The sequence below is a fragment of the Eleutherodactylus coqui genome, chromosome 1 (assembly GCF_035609145.1).
Source record: "Eleutherodactylus coqui strain aEleCoq1 chromosome 1, aEleCoq1.hap1, whole genome shotgun sequence".
NCBI lineage: Eukaryota > Metazoa > Chordata > Amphibia > Anura > Eleutherodactylidae > Eleutherodactylus > Eleutherodactylus coqui.
In genome coordinates, this window is record NC_089837.1 from 377,439,209 (window position 1) to 377,460,833 (window position 21,625).

Here is a 21,625-nt window from a genome sequence, read left to right on the forward strand (position 1 = left end):
AAAACTGGCTCCTGACTAGCCTTCGAACTCTGTGCAAATGTGTCAACTCCTTGCAAAGAGTGACGTAACCCTACCTGAAAAAGGTAAGATTTTGAGTCCAAATCTACGAACTCCAGAGAAGGAGGTCAATATGGGGAAGGGAAGTGGATAGGCCTATGGGTGAAGGTAGTGGGGTTAGGGTAAAAGCAGCGTCTGGAAATGCAATACACTAGTTTTCAACACATTACCCATATCCAGTGTGTAGAACTAAATAAACCAGTCTCAAATGAGTAAATACTGTACTAGTTTGACTCTACTACAGTAACTTTAATGTATCCCATTATGCTTGCTTGAAGTGCTTCTTAAGCAGAGACAAATGCAACCACACAATAACCAAAACTGACAAGATAAAAGCTTAAGACACACATCAAGGCATACAGCAGTGTAAGCAAATGCACACACCACAGCTCAATGGCAATGTCACACAGTAAATGTCAATGGACTGAATCTGCACAAATAACCCCCTACCAACTGTGAGCATTAAGCCAAAATGAGATGATCACACAGCAGTGGCTCCTTCCCTTACACAGATGAATCAAATGGGCTTCTAGTGACTTGAATAAATCATTTCCAGCACCTTTACCAAAGCCTTTATTTTATGACATCCGCTGTAATTCGTGCACTCGGATTAGTTGATTGTAGAGTAAAGCTTAATAGAGACTTTGACGGGCAGCTGTATTCTTTGTTTCAGAAACGAATATTGAGGCACAAGTAGAGTAAAACTTCATTATGAAAATGTATACATTGTAAAGCCCCATTAACAAACCCTACCCGACGGACAATTTATTTTTAAATGTGAGTTGCGGGTACGATGTCCACCAAGAGCATTTTTAAGGAACGGTGCCGGTTGCCCACAGAGTATTAATGCCAGTCTCTTACTGGACTTTCTTTCGCCTTCACTAGTTTAATATAGGCACTTATTGCTGCTGTGGTTTAACAGTCCCTCTTTAATGTACCGACACCTACATCAGTTTTAAAAGCTTTTATCTCTCAATGCAACTTCAATCTCTCGCTTGGTTGACCGCCAGTAACATAAAGACCATACTAACTCTGCCAGGAGAACAAGTTATTATATTCCACAGGTGTCTGTAAGGCATCACTTTGAATTTAACCAGCTAGAAGATAAAAAGCTGTAAAATGTCAGATGGGAAAAACAATTAAAAAAGGGCTAAACATAAAAAGAGGAATAAAATGACCAGAATGTGAAGACGGCTAGGCCAAAATAAAGCAAAGCCCAGATGAAATACCATATTTTACTGTACATATAAGCAGCTAGCATGAGTTCAATTTCAAAGGATGACACCATGAGTAAAGCATTGCAAATAAAAGATAAAACGGCAATCTAAAACCCCCAAAACAAAGTCTACAAAGCCAAGAAGCTTACAACGTAGTAATGGGCAACTACTTTTGCGATCATGTAATTAACATACTCTAAATGGAACACTTGCTTTAGGTTTTGCATACATCAATCAGTTTGAATGCTTTAATATAGTTGTAAAAGGGGTTTTCCATGCAAATACTACTGATGACCTATCCTCAGGATCGATCATCAATAAGTTGATCAATTGGGGTCCATCGCTTGGGACTCTGCCTGATCAGCTAATCAAATGCCCGCTGTCAGCACCACAACACAGAGGGGGCAGAGCAGAAGCAGTTAGCTAGGACTTATGTGTAGTGGCTGGTAATTGCAGGACCCGCTCTCATTAAAATCAATGGGAGCTGCGCCTGCACTTACAAGCACTGGCCACTATACAGGAGTCAGAGCCAACTGCTTCCGCCCAACCCTTGTATTAGTGATGACAATGGGTGCCCGATCAGCTAGGGTCCCGAGTGGCAGATCCCAGACGATCAACTATTGATGACCTATTCTGAGGACAGGTCATCAATAGTATTTGTGTGGAGAACCCTTTTAATAATAAATGTATAGTACCGTTCTTAAAATTGTATACAGACTACGGCTAGTATTATAGTTAACTATCGATGCAATTGCATATGCAAAATTTCAAACTACCATGCACTGTCACTTTTATAGGTGTCGAGAGGGGTATCATCACTCCTTAAGGAGAGCAGCTAGAATAAGTTTCCTTATAGGTATATTGCATGCGATGCTTTTATATATACACTTTGATTGACATTCAAATGTAAACGTACACAACAGTAGTTGCTGTTCTACAGTATATGCAGTGCAGCTGGTAATAATGTACTGTGGCAGAGTGGCATATCTATGTGACTAGGGGGCCCGATTACAGACATTTCATGCAGTCTGTGGAGCAGAGAAGGAGTTTCTCTATTCTGGAGGCGGCAGTTAAGCTAATTGTGCTTCACCTTGAAAGAACTCTTTAAAGTATAAAGGGCCAATTACACGGAATGGTTGTCACGCAAAATTCGTTCAAATCAACGAAAATGCGTAATAATTGTTCTGTCTAAATGCAAAGCCACCATTTTACTATTCCTTTACTTTTCGTTTGTTGCTTAGTTTCAACCAGCCTAAAAATCATCGCTGGTTCGCTCACTTCTCACTGCGTGTAAACGCTCCACATTCACTGTTTCAGAAAGAATATGAAGCACTGCATTGTTAAACATATACTTTTTTTAGCATGGAAGTCTATAGGTGACAGATGTCTGACACATGGATCCATCTGTTGAGGCATCATCAGACATATACATTTCTTTGACTATGTTTAATATTTTGTGTGAGATATCTCAGGATATGATGGGCTTAGAGACAAGCTAAGATCTCGGTCACATCTGTATTAGAGATTCGGTTACCTCTGTCCATTAAATTTCTCCCCATAAAAGGGCAGCATTCTGTGCTATTTTTTCCAGTAAAATTCTGGAGAACACGATGGAAACCCGACAGATCCCACAATAGTCAAAGGAGTGCATTGGGTGCCGTATGGTGTCCAACATGTGACAGATTTGTCACTGTCACTACTTGCAATGTTCCACTCTTATAAGGCCTCATGTCCACAGGCGGATCGGATTCTGCATGCAGGAGCCCGCAGCAGAATCCGACCCTGACCGCGGCCAAGGACACTGCGTACCCGTTCGGGTCTTCTGCGTGCCTGTCCGGGTCTTCTATTTTCTTCACTGTGCGTGCAAAAGCGGCGGCCGGCAGGCTGCCAAACATGCTCAGTGGAGTTTCTTTTTTTTTTAAACTCCTGCTTTCCCACGGAATCCACGGCCCATGGGAAAACAGGATGGGCCGTGGATCGGATGACTTCCATTGACTTCAATGGAAGCTGCCCGTGCAGGAACTGCACTGAAATGGAGCATGCTGCAATTTGTTTTTCAAAACAAATCCACATGCTTTATTTTATGTGCGGACGCCCATGCTTCCCTATGGGCGGCTTGATTTGCGGATCTTCCGTGCGTTTTTTTTTACAAATCAGATCTGCCGGTGGACATTGAGCCTTAAGGAGCAGAACAATGGTGGTTCTAACGGCATGCTGATGCTAATGTGAACGAGAACTGAGGTATTACGCCTCTGTATGGATACTAATTGGATTATGTGAGCATTAGCTATTCTAAGGTACTATTACTGAGGAACAGCATGATACTATTATATTTAAATACGCAACTGCAGTAGAAAATGTGTGATATTGCTACAGTCTACTCTTGCCTGCCATCCCAACATACACACACTCACATTAAGGTAAGACTTATTATGCCTAAGGTCTGAAAGAACACAGACAAAGTGAAAATAAAGATTCAAATTAAAAAAGGTCTTCATTGACAGTGACCCAGCATCACTTTCTATTTTTTGAATTATTACATCTCCATTCTTACCAGTATTAGATAATCCAATGTGTATAAATAACCTGTTAGCTTTATATCACATTGCTGAGAAATTCTTCACTTCTAAATAAGACAGAAAATGGCCTGTTTACATAATTGGTTCTTGTGCCCTAAATTACTTTGTAAGTAAAAGTGCTCCTTCAGAAAACTCCTTTTCTAATAGTGCGATTAGTGAAACAGTCGGTGATCCAGTACAGTATTTTAAGGGGTAAAAGGATTTAAATAGAGTTAATGTAAGGTATTTTTTTATCCCTGTTGTATGTAACGGTAAGAACAAAATGAACAATATTATTTCTGTGCCCTAGGAAAGAATTAGCAAGTCAAATATTGAGTTAGGCCTCCAGCATATGCTAAGAAGATTGCTTTGATCTTATCCGCTCTAAAAGCTCCATTATTGAATTTATACTCTCTGAACACATACAAGGCCAATATACAATGCATACATAACTACACTGTGCGAAGAAACAGTGAATGATGCTTGACGAACAGTCAAGAGGAAGTAAGCTAAAATATATAAAAAATGGGTGTATATAAAAGCTTGGTTAATTTATTTCTTATGCTGCTGTAGCTCTCTATATTACATTTTAGGCATAGTTAAAACAAAGTAATGAATGTAAAAGTGCAGTACTCCTTGTAACCACTAAGCAGAAGGAGCCACTGCAGAGGGGGTGTGTCTACATGAACCAATGATGAGACAGGGGCCTGACTCAGACTATCACAGACTTGCACTGTAGCTAAGCTGTAGTCAGAGATCTCAGCTGTGCCCTAATGGAACTGAGCTAAAAAGCGGGTAAGCAACATCTATAGGGACTGATTTACATGCTCTGATCTCACAACCAGACATTCATTTTCTGAGTGTTGTGAGAGTGATTGCAAGCTCTGAACAGTGCTGTGGAATATGTTGGCATAAAATAGGCAACAAGAAATAATAATGTAAGGGCTCCCACACCCTTGTGTTTTTTAATGCTGCGTTTTTTTTAACGCGATTGTCAATGGGACATTCTAATGTTAAAAACGCAATGCAACTTGCGTTTTTGGTGCGTTGCGGTTTTAACATTAGAAAGTCCCATTGACAATCACATTAGCAAAAAACGCAGCATTAAAAAAACGCAAGTTTGTGGGATTGTGAAAACCTAAGACTCTATGCTTTCTCGGCTTAATTTAAAGGGATTATCAAAACTGGCCAACCTCTTCAGTGAAGCCACTAAAATGATCAGCAAACCACTGAAGACCCAGCTTCACTTTTACTGATCGGAATTTCAATTAACACCTTGCCAGTTGCAAGATTTTCAAAAGTTACCAATGCAATTACAATCGCTCTAGTAAAAATCAGCAGGAGAGAGTGAATCCATATCCATGTAAAGGTGGTTTCACATCTGCAACAGGGGTTCTGCTTTTCTGTTCCATTCAGAGAAGGAGAATCCCAACAGCCGAATAGTTCCACCTCAGAATGTAACTGAACAGCATTGAATGGACCCCACTAACTTCAGCCGGATCTGCGACAGAATTTCCGACTGGGGGTTCTGACCCGGATGTAAAACCGGCCTAACCCTTTTTTAGCTGTGGAACTAGAATCATAGAATGGTAGAGTTGGAAGGGACCTCCAGGGTCATCTGGTCCAACCCTCTGCTCAGTGCAGGATTTACTAAATCATCCCAGACAGATATTTGTCCAGCCTTTGTTTGAACACTTCCATTGAAGGAGAACTCACCACTTCCCATGGTAACCTGTTCCACTCATTGATCACATTCACTGTCAGAAAGTTTTTTCTAATATCTAATTTGTGTCTCCTCCCTTTCAGTTTTATCCCATTGCTTCTAGTCTTTCCTTGTACAAATAAGAATAGGACTGATCCCTCTGCACTGCGACAACCCTTCAGATATTTGTAGACGGCTATTAAGTCTCCTCTCAGCCTTCTTTTTTGCAAGCTAAACATTCCCAGATCCTTTAACCGTTCTTCATAGGACATGATTTGCAGACCACTAACCATCTTGGGAACTCTTCTCTGAACTTGCTCCAGTTTGTCTGTGTCTTTTTTAAAGTGGGATGCCCAGAACTGGACACAGTATTCCAGATGAGGTCTGACTAAAGAAGAGTACAGTGGGATAATGACTTCACGTGATCTAGACTCTATGCTTCTCTTAATACATCCCAGAATTGTGTTTGCCTTTTTGGCTGCTGCATCACATTGTTGACTCATGTTCAGTCTATGATCTTTTAGTATAGCCAAGTCTTTTTAACAAGTGCTGCTGCTTAGCTCAATTCCTCCCATTCTCTATGTGCTTTCTTCATTTTTCTTGCCCAGATGTAGGACTTTGTATTACTCCTTGTTAAATACCATTCTGTTAGTCACTGCCCACTGAGCAAGCGTTTCTAGATATTTTTGAATACTCTCTCTCTTCCCTCGTGTAACTCATTAAAACTAGAAGGGTGCAGCTTAGTTTCCCTGGTTTCTCAATGCAAGGAAGGGCCTCTTCTCCCTTCCCAAGATATTTATTACATACAGCCATCCTTTGAGGGAGACTAAAGAAAAAGAGACAAATGTATGTTTCTGTGGCAAATAACAAACACTTATTGTACTAAGTGGATTTGTAGTGTAGTAAGACTTAGGATCCTTTTATAGGATGATATCATGGCAAGCACTGTTAGTACAGACCAAGCGTCACAAAAACACCTAGATGGACAGTGACACAGATTCCTGAAAAATCAAGGCACCATCTAGTAAGAACATACAATGCGATGCCCAAAACATAGTCATGTCAGGATTCATACTTGCGCACTTACATGGGAAGCCATTTTACAAATACTTTCTGTATATATACAATCATTAGCGAGTGATAAGATTCTTAAGGGTTATTTAAAATGAGAACATACCATTTTGTTGTTTATTTCATGGAAATGGATCTCGCAGACTTTCTCCACAACGTCTTCATTTTCAAAGGTAACAAAACCAAAACCTGTAAAAGAAAATAATATGAATTACATAAATGCTTGAAAAAATGGTCAAGCATCATCTGATGTACATTCCCTCAGGTAAAATCACCATACACAAAGTAATGTAACAACATAGCATATAAAGAAGCAAATGGAAGATCGAACAATGCCTCTACAGTGCCACCTATTGGAAGGCAGCTTTCCTGAAGGTCATTGTCAGACTTTTTAACAAGTCTTGTAAAAATGACTGGGAATTATGAGCCAAAGCCAGAATCTTCTCCAGAAAGAAAAGATAATCATGCACAGACAGCTGTTTCAGGGCGATTGCCCCTCATTAATGTACAGTATGTTTCTGACTTGGGTAGTGAGAGGTCCACAGACATGGGTTGGAAAAGGTATTGCTTCTCCTTACGGAGAACACCTAGACAGTGTGAGAATTATAAAGCCAGGCATTGTTACAAGGCTTGTTAAAAGGTCTGACATGGACTTGCTGGAATGCAGCCTTCCAATAGGTGGTGCTGTAGAAGCATTGTTCCATCTATCCATTTGCATATTTCCCAGTGGAGCATGGAAGGCCCAATAAGTTTCCTCACAACTTCTAGGTGCTCTCCCTAAGGAGACATGCTACCCTTCCCATCCAACATACCATAAAAAGACCCCCAGTGAGTTAAGAATAGAAGCAAAAGAAAGCATGTTCCAAATGTATGAGATCAAATACAGTATTTCCTTATGACATTACGTTTGTTTTCTAGTAACTAACTGAAGCCAGTATTATACAGGATCACAGATTTTTTTTTATCACTTAATTCATTGTAATCATTCTATACTTATAGTGACTGCCCTACTATACAAGAAGAATTCAGTGTATAAGAGGCACGAGCTTAAAGGGGTTGTCCCGCGAAAGCAAGTGGGGTTATGCACTTCTGTATGGCCATATTAATGCACTTTGTAATATACATCGTGCATTAAATATGAGCCATACAGAAGTTATTCACTTACCTGCTCCGTTGCTGGCGTCCCCGTCGCCATGGTGCCGTCTAACTTCAGCGCCTAATCGCCCGATTAGACGCGCTTGTGCAGATGGGTCTTTTCCCTTCGGCTCGGTCCGGCAGCAGCGGCGTTCTGGCTCCGCCCCCTTGTATGCGTCATCGCGTAGCTCCGCCCCGTCACATGTGCCGATTCCAGCCTTCTGATTGGCCGGGATCGGCACATGTGACGGGGCGGAGCTACGCGATGACCCGTAAGGGGGCGGAGCCAGACCGCCGCTGCTGCCGGACCGAGCCGAAGGGAAAAGACCCATCTGCGCAAGCGCGTCTAATCGGGCGATTAGGCGCTGAAGTTAGACGGCACCATGGCGACGGGGACGCCAGCGCAGGGAAGGTAAGTGAAAAACTTCTGTATGGCTCATATTTAATGCACGATGTATATTACAAAGTGCATTAATATGGCCATACAGAAATGTATAACCCCACTTGCTGCCGCGGGACAACCCCTTTAAAAAGGCTATTCCCCGAAAAAAATTGTTTATAGTTACAATCAGCCCACAAATTTGTAGTTACACCTATTTAAAAAAGGTTTCTATCCACAGATATTTCAGGACTAATCAATTCCCATCAATAGTGGTCCCGTGTAAACACAAGACCCGACAGGGTATTGAGCGACAAATCACACATTAGTCGCTTGTTGCTTCATTTCAGCTCAGCTCACTGAAACAAAGTGATTAGTCAATAACTTCTCGCTCAGTGTAAACAGGCAGTGGTTCATCTATGAATAACTGCCTGTTCACAGTAAATGGAGATGGGCGGCAAGAAGAGATCACTCCACCTCAATTCACTTAAAGGGGTTTTCCAGGGAAATACTATTGATGACCTATTATCAGGATAGGTCATCAATAGTTTATTGGCCGGGTCCGTCACTCGGGCCCCCGACCGATCAGCTGAGCGGGTGCACGCTGCCGGCACCGCAATAACACAGAGGTCGGAGCGGAAGCCTCGGTGCCGACCTCCGTATAGTGGCCGACGCTTGTAATTGCAGGCAGGGCTCTCACTGAAATCAGTTCTAAGCGCTGTCCACTATAAGGAGGTCAGCGCGGAGACTTCTGCTCCCACCTCTGTGTATTTGGAGCAGAAGCCTCCACACTGACCTCCATGTAGTGGCCAGCACTTATAACTGCAAGCACAACTTGCGTTAATTTCAATAAGAGCTATGCCTGCAGTTACAAGCTCCGGTCACTACATCAAGGTTGGCACAGAGACTTCCGCTCTGACCTCTGTGTATTTGCAGCGCTGACAGCATGCGCACGCTCGGCTGATCGATTAGTGCCCTAAGCGACGGACCCCAGACGATTAACTATTGATGACCTATCCTGATGATAGGACATCAGTAGTATATCCCTGGAAAACCTCTTTAACGACTATCACTCCTGTGTGAAAGCATCCAACAGTCGTCCCATGTAGAAGTACCTTAGAATAGCACCACCTGCTGTTTCTATTCGGTGTTCACCTGAGTAATGTTACATAGTGGTCCCACCTACTCAGTCTTACATCTCCTCTGCATTAACGCCATTTCTTCTGACATCAGAGAAGATGCAGCAACTTCAGAAGTAGCCGCTCACCACATCAAGGATCCCTCCACATACCCGATGGAACACAAATACTGTGACCACCTTGGAACAGTTACTGAGCTGCCCAGAGAAAAACAGCAGATGGCGCTATTCTAAAACTAGTCCTGGGATAATGGAGGATAGAATTTTTTTAAATTAATAGAAATACAAAAAAAAGTTTATAATTATAGGTTGGATGTAAATATTGTTCATGAGACAATCCCCTTACAGAAATGCAGAAACGTATCCACAGAGCACGCAAAATGTGTTCACTTCTGAAATGTCTTAATATAGCGGTTTTGAGCCTACAATTCTATAATGTGATAAAATATACAAGCAGAAAATCTTAAATTGCAATAAACTGCCATACAATTAATTCAGATCAGTCAGACATGAATGTTTATTGCTATATGAAGTGGGGGTTTAGAGATTGCTAGATACAGCTATTAACATGTAATATGCTCTACCATTGCCCCACACCCCCAAATCAAACAGAAGACTTGCAGGGGACTATTGGGCTGCCATTATACATGGTAGAGTGGGAGATGTCTGACGGAGCTGGAATGGTGGCAGAATAAACAGGTGAGTTATGCTTGTTTTCTTAAGTTTATAATGACCATTAGCCTTCATTAACCCCTTAAAGACTAGGCTGTTTTGGTCTTAAAGGAACAGACACTTTTTAGGGATTTTACCCCTGTGGTAGTTTTACTGCCCTATTTTCTTTTCTTTCAGCTATAAAAATTATTTTACTACTGTTTTTTTCTATGACATATAGGTAGCTACCCTGCAAAGGCCCATTTAGACACAATGATTATCGCTCAAAATTGGTGATGGCTTTTGAGCGATAACCGTTGCATCTAAACACGCGGCCATCGTACATTGTTTGTGCACGATTTGTTCATCGGTGATTTCTAGCAAGCTAGAAATTACCGATGACTGTTATCAGCGCCGCATGCTGATTTTCTCAGTGGGCGGTGCTGACAGTATTCTTTCAGCTGGTATTCCGCTGGCAGTTTTCAGCGGGACACCAGCTGAAAGCTCCAAGAACAATGCAGCTGTTGCATATCCAAAACAGCTGCTTTGTTCTCGGAGCTATCGTGGCAGTATCCTATTCCACCTGCATTAACTCTTAAGTAGCTAATTAGCTACTTAGAATTATGATGATCTCTCAAAACTGTCACTTAAAGTGTAAATTGGCCTTAAGCCAATGTTCAACTTATTATAGAGCTTTAAGACATAACAAGGTATATTAGCCAAACTACAGATGCCCATCTGTAGACAGCACTGTTTACAGGTCTTAAGTCTTAATCCCTACAGGGTAGGAATGGGTCGGCTGGGCAAGATGCCTTTATGCACCCCTCGGAAGGTACCGATTTGCATTGTGGGGAACAGCTGTTGCTGAAAGTCTTACAGGTAATATTCCCTTTGAAAAGTATGCAAAGAAGCTCTCCTCCAGAGGGAGGCACACTTGTTTTGCATACTTTTCCCAGGGAGCATGACCTGTAAGAATCCTTACACCAGCTGGGTTCCCGCAAAGAAAATTAGTACCTTCCAAGAATGATCAAGGAAGCTAGACTTCTCTAAACCCTCAGCAAAAAACAGCTGCACCCAATCACTCATTTTCTATATAGAATTATGTGGCAACCATTCAAATTGGACACGCATGGTCAAGCTGGAGTGGGTGCCTCTCTTATATGACACACGGGCAAAGGTTCTTTTTATGAGATAACCCCTTCAAAAAAAAAAAGTATTTTACTGTATCTAGTTCTTAACTGTCCTTGTAACCAATTCTCTCCTCGGAGAAAACCGAATTACATCTCTAGTGTATTAAGAATAATTGCCTCTACACTATCAAATTCACAGCAGCACGCATCAAACACATAAAGGGTTATAAATTACAACGCACAAACCACCATCCTCAAACCCACCACAGTCAAAGAGGCAAAATAAAAGGACTTCCTATTTTTCTTTACTAATGAGGAAAACTTAATGGGATCACCAAGCACATATAACACTACTTAGTGGTTTGCAAGTGCCTTGGAGCATTGAAGGCGTTAACGTGTCTGTTATTTATAAGGGTCAGGAGACAAGAGGACTTCGCTCTTTGCTCTCAAAGGGAAGCAGACAGTGTGTAATAAGAACTTCTTGGATCAGTGCAGGTCTGCACTTGTCTTTGAACACTCTGACGCGGTCAACCTTAAGGGTCATTCAGCATCCGGAGATGGTTATTTGTCCCTTTCTTCCTGAATTACTTCCTTTAATACCTCATCAGGACATCCTGAGGCCCATAAGACGCTATTAAAGTTTGAGGCTTGTGACCTGACCGCTTGTCTCCATCTCTGCGGTTGAGTCAAAAAGGAAGACAGATTTGGCCCAGTTAAAGGCTGTTTGATGCCTGCTGCCTATCCATCAGCTATGCGGTGCATTTGCTCATCCAGGCCCTGGATCTGCCAAACAAAGCCACATGGAAAGGTTTTTGGCAGGCGGCTCAAGCTCTGCATATCAATTCCCTCTTAAAAATCAACATACTGAGATTTTCCTAACAACTGCTCAATAGTTAAACAAATAAAACCCAAGGGGGTATAAAAAAGAGGAGCTTCTGAGGGCAGCCTGAAGCAAAATGAGAGAGCCAACGCATGCTGGAAAAAGCAAGCGCCAAAATTTGAATAGCTATATTTCAACGTTTTTTTAAGGCTTTATCTATTGCCATATAAAAGTAATGATACATAGGACGCAGTGTTTACTGAACCACATATAAAACGTATACAGTGGGCCGCAAGTAAAAAGGGACCACATGCATAAAGGAAATGCAGTCCTCTTATGAACTAAGAAAACTGCTGCTTGAAGGAGCCCCAGCACTGGCGGTCTGAGTAATAACACAATTGTGTCCAGGTTGAACACTGAAGAAGATATGACACTCGAAGGAGTACTGCATCCGCTTCAATCAGCTGATCAGCAGGGACCCCAAGCAGCGGACCCCCACCGATCAGATACTGATTGGCTAGTCTGGATAACCCCTTGAACATTTTCAGCAGTTTGTGCTACAGTAGCTCTACGGTGGAATCGGACCCGACAGACTAGTTTTCATTTGCAATGCAAAACAATGAGCACTGGGTGTCCGTGACGCTATTGCTGGTTGTCTTTTCTTAGACTACTTATCGTAGGTCGTAAATAAACACTATATACCGGTAACTCCCCACTGACATGGAGAATCTCTACAGTGGTTTCAGACTTCAGAGCTCATTCACACGCATGTATTACACAGTGAAAAGAATCTATTGATTTCAATAGGTTCATTCACATCTGCATATTTTTCAATACGCCACATGTCCTATAGTGAATAGGCCAGCGTAAATATGCAGGAAACCTGAGCATTCACTGTGTATTTATGCATCAAAACAATGGGCCCTCCTGCATACTTTTTGAACATGTAAAAATGCTGTGTATTTATGCATGCAAAAACCCAGCACAAGGGCTGTGAATATGTTGTGTATTCATGGACTGAAAACCACTGATGCCATGCAAATAAGCCATTACTGTCCATTGACCGATAAGGGAGATGGAACAATACCTCAACAGTGCCACCTATCGGATGGCAGCATTCCTTCAAATCAATACTTGACCCTTTATACAGGTCTGTAGAGCAATGACTGGGAATTGAAAAGCAAGCCAGAATCCATACACAGACAGCTGTTTCAGGGTTTTTACCCCTCATCAGTGTGCAGTAGGATCCCGACTTGGCTAGTGAGAGCCCTATGATGTGGGTGGGGAGAAGTATTGTTCCATCTCCCTTATTTGCATATTACCCATAGGAGCATGGTTGGCCTTATAAGTCTCCTCACTCACCTTCTCGGTGCTCTCCCTAAGGAGTGATGTTACCCATCCCTGTCTAATGACCTGAACGCCCAGACTGTTACAACCTTGTTATATACAGTATTTCTTTTTCCAGTTAGCTGAATTACTGAGTTAACAGAACACACTATCCATACTTTTCACAATTTGGCTGCATGAAGTGTGGAGCCAAAAGCCGGTTGTAACTTCGAGTACATTTCCGTATTTTAAATTGAATTGTGTTCTACTTCAGCAGCCGTTTTAATGACAGATACTTTAAATAAACAGACAAGGTACACTTCTCTTATAAGGTTCTAAATGCCACATTTGGCATTTCTAGCATGAATAGTGAAAATGAGGACAAGATAACTTGGTGCTCGCTTGTACTTCCATTGTCCATGGATTCTGGAAACAGTAATTTGTGAGAAAATCTGGGCTCGAGCAGTCACTGACATGTGTGGTTCTCTATCGGAAGTCACAGTAATATAGTTTTTTTCCCACTTTTTCTTTCTTAACATGCCTCTGGGCATAGTTAAGAGTATCTAGCTTTTGTCATTATAGATAAGAAATGTCACTCAAAAGCTACACAGTAACTGCCTATGCTGCGTGTCAGGACAAGAGAAGGCCTGCTATTCAATTCCCTATTTTAAATGCAGCACAATGTTACATTCAGCTTCCTTTATGCGATTCTTTGTTAGATACTGAGTGGTAAATGGAAGTTCCAAGATGGAAGTATCATGCAGCAGATACATGAGGCAAAGAGATAATCATAACAGGTCCTTTAGGTCCAAGTAGAATACAGTGCCAATCCTACTATATGTGTGCACGGGTATCGACTTGTCACTCAGATACACTAACCCAAAAGTTTATTGCACTTCTGGATGGGAACGTGTAAAGAGCACCGGATGGGAACCTCAACATTCCAAGACATCATCTTTTATCAAACTATTGGGGCACCTTTCGTATATATGTGGAAGATGCACGTAATGCAAAGCATTTTGACAGAAGAAGAAGGGCGCAGGGTCAAATTTTAGCGACATATGAGAATTTGTCACAAAAGAGCTGTAGCTGTATGCCCATAAATAATCACTCAAACAAGCAAAACAAGACAATAATTCAAACATTAATGTTCTAGTGTGAACACTTCCTGTAGACTATGGTTAGATGGCGACTTTGGCCGCCACACAGGTTGTTGGGTCATGTTTGAGACTTTAAATACTGTAAAAAGAACTCAGCGCTCATAGGGGTACTGACATTTCTAAATTGTGTTCAAATGGCAAGAATTGAGATAATAGTTACCACCACTTACTGTGAAGGAGGGGGGGGGGGGTGTAAGTGGTAACAACTATTATCTCTATTTTTGGCATTTGAACACAATTTAGAAATGTCAGTACCCCTATGAGCGCGGAGTTCTTTTTACAGTGTTTACTTTCCTTTTCAAGTTCCAAAACTCCTTGGGATGTTATTGGATTCCTCTGTGGATCTCTTGTTTTTGGATGCCTTTGGTGGCATAGGAGGACTGGTTATCCCTAAAGCTTGGACTGCAGGTGTGGAGGTCTGGTCACTATCACTTGGGTTCCAGGCGTCAGCACCAGTTAAGTCCCTTTATTAAATTTACCTGTACGCTTTTGAGCATTGGATTTTTTTCTTCTGTTGCGCTACCCTATCTTTACATGTTTGTGACTTGGGATTTCTTGCATACGTTAGGCTACAGTAACTTGCAAGCAGCATGGGACCGTAATGACTTCCATTAGTATGGGTTATTGCAGGGCTATACTCCGATCATAGGCCCATATCACAGGCAATGCAGTCCTGTAGCAGTAGCCATACACGTACCACCCTTCACATAATACTTCGTAAGGCTGTATACAGACAGGGCAGTTGAGGGACATCTATTTATGGAGCAGATTTTCAGTGCAAAATTAACTTTTTTTTGCCATTTTAAAAGTTGAAATCTTAAGCAAATCCACAACATTTGAGCACCACGATCCTCTGCAGATTTGCAGTGGATCCACAGTGTGTGAACCTAACCTTATATACCTACAGAAAAGTAGGATATTACACATGATGGTTCTCTGTAATTTACTAAAAGATCACAAACTGCTAGTATTCTGCAATAAAGAGAGCCCATTAAAGGCAATAAAATGTTAATAGGATAGCATTAGACACAAGTGTCCAAAAGCATATGACAGAGGAGGGTAGCAGCACAACCTCACCTCCCTAATCCAGAGGTGTGTTATTTATGCACCTGTCTTCTGCATATAGGAATACTGCAGCAGCTGGCGCCCGTAAACTGTAATAAAATGCCTTTCACAAAATGAAGAAATGTGACCAGACAAGCCAAGCATAATGATATTAAAGCCCGTGTCAATTAATTTTTCTTCCTGGTGATAAATGAGCCCCATTCTGCCCATTAATAATGAAGGAAGAAACAAGGAAAGTTGACAGTGGCTTAATTTATTTTCTTAACTTGCCTGGTCATATCTCTTCTTGCGCGGCTAAGCCTTTCTAGAGCTGTTGGGAATTGTTGCGGAGGATAAATAGATTGCTGTGAATCACTGAGGCCCTGGTTTGTTCACACGTTCCCCTAAAATCAGAGGGGAAGTTGCTTACAAACTATACAGCACCTGAGACTAGCGGCTATTAGCACGAGAAAAATATGACCGTCTCGTACAATGCCAACAAGCATTCTTCTTAAGGGACCTTTCACACTTGTGAAAACAGCGAAACAGAAACAAAACGTTTCCACTTTCAAGCCCATAGAAATGTATTGAAGTAGAAGGTCTTCAATTTCAATCCGTTTCTGTATTTTCCATCTATATACCGCTATTCACACTGCGCTTTTGCTTCCATTTTCGGAAATGGAATACAGACGGATCCTTCTATTAGTGCATTGTACTCAATGGGTGGTGGAACTTGAAAACAATCATGGTGATGGTGCTTTAGGGGGCGTTGTGGAATAGGGGAGAGAACTGTCAGTTCTCTGGGGTGAGCCTATCTGACGCGAGCGGAGAATCGCTATAGAAAGCATTCACTGCGTTCCCCGCGACCGGCTTTTTGCCGCAGGGAACGCAGTGCACAATCATCCATGGACAGGAGCCCTTAATGTGGCTCAGTGGTTAGCACTGTTGCCTTGCAATGCTTGGGTCCTAGATTCAAATCTCATCAAAAACAACATCAAGCTTGAAAAATTCATCCCCTTTGTTCAGATTTGTACCTCCAACTCCAGCACTGCAGGGCAGCAGTGTCAACTACTGAGCCACCACACTTGTTCTCTCATTGCCAGAGAAATAGAAGAGCAAGAAGAATAAACACAAAGAGAACATAAGAAGCCAATACAGATGTGACCCTTAAACCCACAATTCTAGCACGGCAGCAATGCTAATAATGGAGTTACCATGCCTGAGAAGAATAAACACAATGAGAACATACAACCTCCATGCAGTTATTGTCTATAGTCAGATATGAATTTAGAACATCAGTGCTACAAAGGTGTGGTGGCTCTGCTGTTAGGACCACTGCCTTGCAAATTCCCAGGTTGACAACCTGAAATGTAGCCTTGTTAGGGGAGATTTATGACTGCGTTGGTACAGTCACATGGAGCAGAAATTCTTTTGTTGATTTTGCTGTTATTTTAAGGCAAAATCTGCAACAAGTCCACACCAAAACATATATGCTATATGCAGATTTGTCACATAATTCACACCACTCATTGAAAGGATTTAGGCCACTCTCACACAAGTGTTTGTAAAAACACAGCGTGTTTTTTTAATGCATTTAGTGCGAGGGCTGTGATTGGTTCATTGAGCGCTGCTGTGATTGGCTGAACCAATCAGAGCCAGCGCTTCCTGGAGGTGGGATTTTTGACGCCCCCTGACCAGAAAGTGCTGGCTGAAGGCTACAGACAAGTGCCGTGGAACTTCGGAAGGAGAAGTGCGGCAGTGCAGACAGCACCTATTGGGTGATTTATTGTTTATTTTATATGCAGACAGGGCTTATTTTAGGGGAACTAGAAGGACTTCCTAGTTTAAAAGTTGCATCGCACCGCACGAAAACCACATTTTCATGTGATGTGATGCAACACAAAGGAAGGTTGCATAGGGAACAATGGGCTACAAAACATTGCAAATTGTAGCTGTATAGAGCATTTTTTTTTTAAATCGCAATGTAGCAGATTACAAAACATCACTAACGAGAGGGCATCCGCTACGTCTAGAAGAAAGCGTGTTTCATCGCCAACACAGAAAAGGGTTCTTTACTGTAAGGGCAGTTAGACTGTGGAACTCTCTGCCTGAGGATGTGGTGATGGCAAAATCCATAGAGGAGTTTAAAAGGAGACTTGAGGTCTTTCTAAAGCGAAAGCATATTACAGGATATCAATCTTGTCGCCCGTGTGAAAGTGGCCTAGATGCTGTGGATTTTGCTGCTGATCTATGCCCCATGTGGATGTACCCCATAGCTAGGCAAAGTAACCATTTAAGAATTTAGCAGTCTGAAAAAGCTGGGTAACCGTTGCGGTTAAAGCTTCACCACAAGTAATGGTTGTTACTAGCTTTCCCAGAAACAACTGGAAGGACTATTAACTTGCTTCTTGCAAGAAGACAATGTAGTGACTCTTAGTCCAATATCCTGTAACCCATGAGATTCCCGCATAAAGGTGTTTTCTGCCCACTCGTGGCTATTTGGATACAAAGCCCACAGGAAACCTATGAATGCCTCTTATTTTGAATATAAATAGTGTAATACCGTAGACTGCTGTTTGCATCGGCCCTTTTACCCCAATTAGCCTTAAGGGAGGAGGTATTTTTACGAAGCGAGCTGTACTTTCATCTACAACCGAACAGTTTTACAGCTAGCGTGATAAAATATTTTGTAAGGTAAAAAAAAAAAAAACACACAACATGAAACCCTGGCATTTTCCAACTGTTTATAATACAAGCGTTTTTTGGCAGGTGCTGTAAAGCACATATTTTAAGATTGTGTTTCGGCCCTTGGGAAGTCCACACAAAGAGAATAAACAATCCGTGCAGAGTATGAAGGCTCTTCTCGCTCTCACCCTCCCTCCATTAAGGCTTTGTGTGTTTGTAGTATAGCCATTTCTATTGAGGCAGGATGGATCAAGCTTCTAGTACTAGCATATCTCCTTTATAGATAATGGGCTCATACTGATCATTTTACTTCGGTCTCTAAACATCATTTCCTAACAGGCTGAAAGTGATCTGAGCCTATTCGTATTTGCAATTCAAACAGTCCAGGTGCTAGCGGCACTGAAACGCGTCCATCTATGTGCAAAAGGGATAAACTCCACAAGATTATTAAAATGATGTAAAGAAGGTCTTGTTATTTGTATAGCGCCAACTTATTCAGGTCATTTATTTATTTTTTACCCCCAGCTAGCTGGGTACTCCTTTTACCGACCTCGGAAGGATGGAAGCCTGAGTCAACTTTGAACCGGCTACCTGAACCATGCGAAGAATTGAACCCACAACCTTCAGGTCGTGAGTGAGCTTAGGACTGCATACATGTATCGGGGCTAGAGGTGTAATCTACCTGGCTCAGAACATTGCATAAGGCGAATTTCGTAAAAATCAATTAACATTGTGCCGTAACCCAATACAAGCATAGATCAAAGCATGCTAACACAATGGCCTCCAGCTAACCACAGACTTGCCAAATCCAGACGTCCAGGCCTATCCACACAATAGCATTCAGTCTGTCACACTGGCACAGCCCTGGGATTCTTTTTTCTTCTGCAATGTTATTAGCTCTGCGTAATTTATATTATTATAGGTAAAACAAAAGAAAGAAGAATCATATAATTCAATGTATATATTATGGAAAGCAGCACCGAAAACAGCCTACGATTTCTAGATTCTAGAAAGTTCTGCATTTTTTTCTTGTACTGTAGAATTGTCGGAGTTTTCCATTTTATACTATTCTGTTCCAATAAAGCCCAGACAAAGTAAAAGTGACTGCTCAATGATGAGGATCTGAATGACCAAATCATTCCAACCAGTTTCAGCTTGTAGCATAAACAGAGTCCCGCTGTATGCATTCATTTTCAGGCAGCAAGACAGCAGACAAGAACATATTAGGAGACAGCACCTTTCCCCGTCGTCTTCTCAAACCTCAGCTTGCAGGGAAATATGACAATATTTGATTTTACTGATTTTTTTTAAGCATGAATGATAACAGAAAAACCTGGCTCAAATACAACAAATGTAGTCTGAGCCAACTTCTTACTGAATCATTTGCGCAAACTTTCCCAAATTCTTTCTGCGCAGAACACGGTCTCTAATTACAATTATCTTTGTATATAGTGGAAATAGGGGTTCTGTCAAAAGTTATCACTGGTAGCTTCCCCTAGCAATATCTGGAATGGCAACAAATAAAAAAGAACGATATTGCATACACATTTACTTAACCGCTTCATGGCTGGCATATTTCAGACCTCAACAGGAAATCTTTTGAATTGAGGGTAATTGTTCATTGTTTGCTTTAGTATATTTATGGTAGTTAGCTGATAATCTTCTTTTGACATTGGACACTGAAGGTGTTATCCGGGTTTGGGGAAGGGGGGAGTCTGCATTTTTTCTCCAAAAACAGCATCATCTCTCTCCATGTACTTTGTCTGCTGCAGCTCATCTCTAATCAAGTTATTTTAATCATGAACAACCCATTAATTTAATATTAATATTCTTTTTGACAGTATGTAAGCAGTTAAAAAGCTTGTCCAAAAAAACAAAAAAACATTGCTGCTTTCTTCCAAAAGCAGTGCCCCACTAGTCCACAGGTTGTGTACAGCACTGCCATTTACGTACCTCCATTCATTACAATGGTGCTGAGCAGCCAGACCTGACACAGTGGGCAGGAGTGGCACGGTTTCCGGAGGTAAGCAGCTATGCTTTTCTTATCCTGAAGAGCCTCTTTCAGCTGCCCATAAAGCCAAATTATATAAAGTGATGCCTAAAGAATGAATGAATGAATGAGCAGCATGTTTGCACTTATGTAAGCAAAGTCTGCAAAGCTTGTTTTCGGATCGTTTGACTGAAAAAATTGAACACAACTGATAAATATTCTTCTGAGATTATTTATCTTGGGTTGTCTGGTGCCGGCTGATGGCACCCAAATATGTGGTAATTGGTCAGACTGGGCATCAGTCATCGAATGCGTACGACAGCTTTAGAGAAGATATAAAACTGTAATACATTGTAATAAACAAAGGTCAATCTGAGCATAAAGGTTGCCCTGCTATCATTCAGAATGACACAAGCAGAGTACTCTTAACATCGTTTTATCACTACTACCACAATGGACAGCAGATATTGCTGATCTTCTCTTATTTTACAGGTTCATCTGCGAGGCGATTAGTACCTTATAAAAAAGAAATCACTGTCACATTAAGCAGGAGAAGAAGTAGCCAGCAGAATTCTAACGAGGCTAGATCTAACCTCCTAGTTATATTTTATAGACTCATGGCGGTGCGGCTTCTAGGACGGCTCGCGGCCAGATGTCATCACAGGAAAACTGGAATCTTCATGTTGCATCGCATTGCACCCCATGACATTACTATTATTGCAATGACTTATTTTAGTGGTCAACAATGGACCACCATGCCCCATAGAACAGATCGCTGTAATGTGTCCTACTCTGGGTAATCCTAACAAAAAATGACAGATCAGGGGATTATCTGGGTTTCCCATCGTAATACTACAAAGTGCTTCTTTCCTCCAACAATGCTAATGGGCAGTTCTCTCGCGTGGAGTATGCCATTTTTGCGCACATCATTTAGCAGTTGTTCATGGCGGTTTTCGTGTGCAGGGGGGGCTAACCATAACTCTCACGTTAGTCGATACTCTGTTAGATGTCTACATGCAGAGTTTCAGCGTGCTGATGCTATGGAGTTTTTTTAGGTGTTTTTCTCTAGTGGCTTTTTTGCAGAATTTTTGGAAACACCTGGAAAAAAACTGATACAATATACTATAAAATAATATAAAGCCATAAAAAAAAAATCTTCAAACGTCAGGCTTTTTATTCACGCATTTGAAAATGCAACAATAAAGTCCCCATATGAAGGAAACCTTGAGGCACATAAAATGATCTTTGTGCGCTTCTTCCATAAACATCATTAGCTGAAATTCGCAGGTTTGGCTCACTGAGGCCTTATGCACACGGCCGTGACGGGCTCCGCAAGCAGAATATCGCAGCGGAGTCCATCACGGCGCCCCCCCCCCCCCAAAGACCCTCATACTTACCTCTGGATCCGCTTCGCGAAGTCCCGCATGACGCTACAGCGCATGACGCGCTGGTGATGGGTGGGGTGCGTATTTACGCTATATGTCTGCTGTGCTACAGTGGAAGTATAGCGTGATGGGCGGTTTCCATTGACTACAATGGAAGCCGTCTGCGCGTATCCCCGTG

The 21,625-nt window shown here is 41.8% G+C and overlaps 1 protein-coding gene across 3 annotated transcripts in view; it reads right to left on the reverse strand.

The window, feature by feature from the left end:
- The window catches only part of MSI2 (musashi RNA binding protein 2), a 614,965-nt gene that overhangs the window by 196,675 nt on the left and 396,665 nt on the right, over window positions 1-21,625 (reverse strand). For all 3 annotated transcript variants that reach the window (XM_066578790.1, XM_066578773.1, XM_066578782.1), the window contains one exon: window positions 6,712-6,794. In XM_066578790.1, the coding sequence (XP_066434887.1) occupies window positions 6,712-6,794 (83 nt within the window). The remainder of the gene's footprint in view (window positions 1-6,711; window positions 6,795-21,625) is intronic.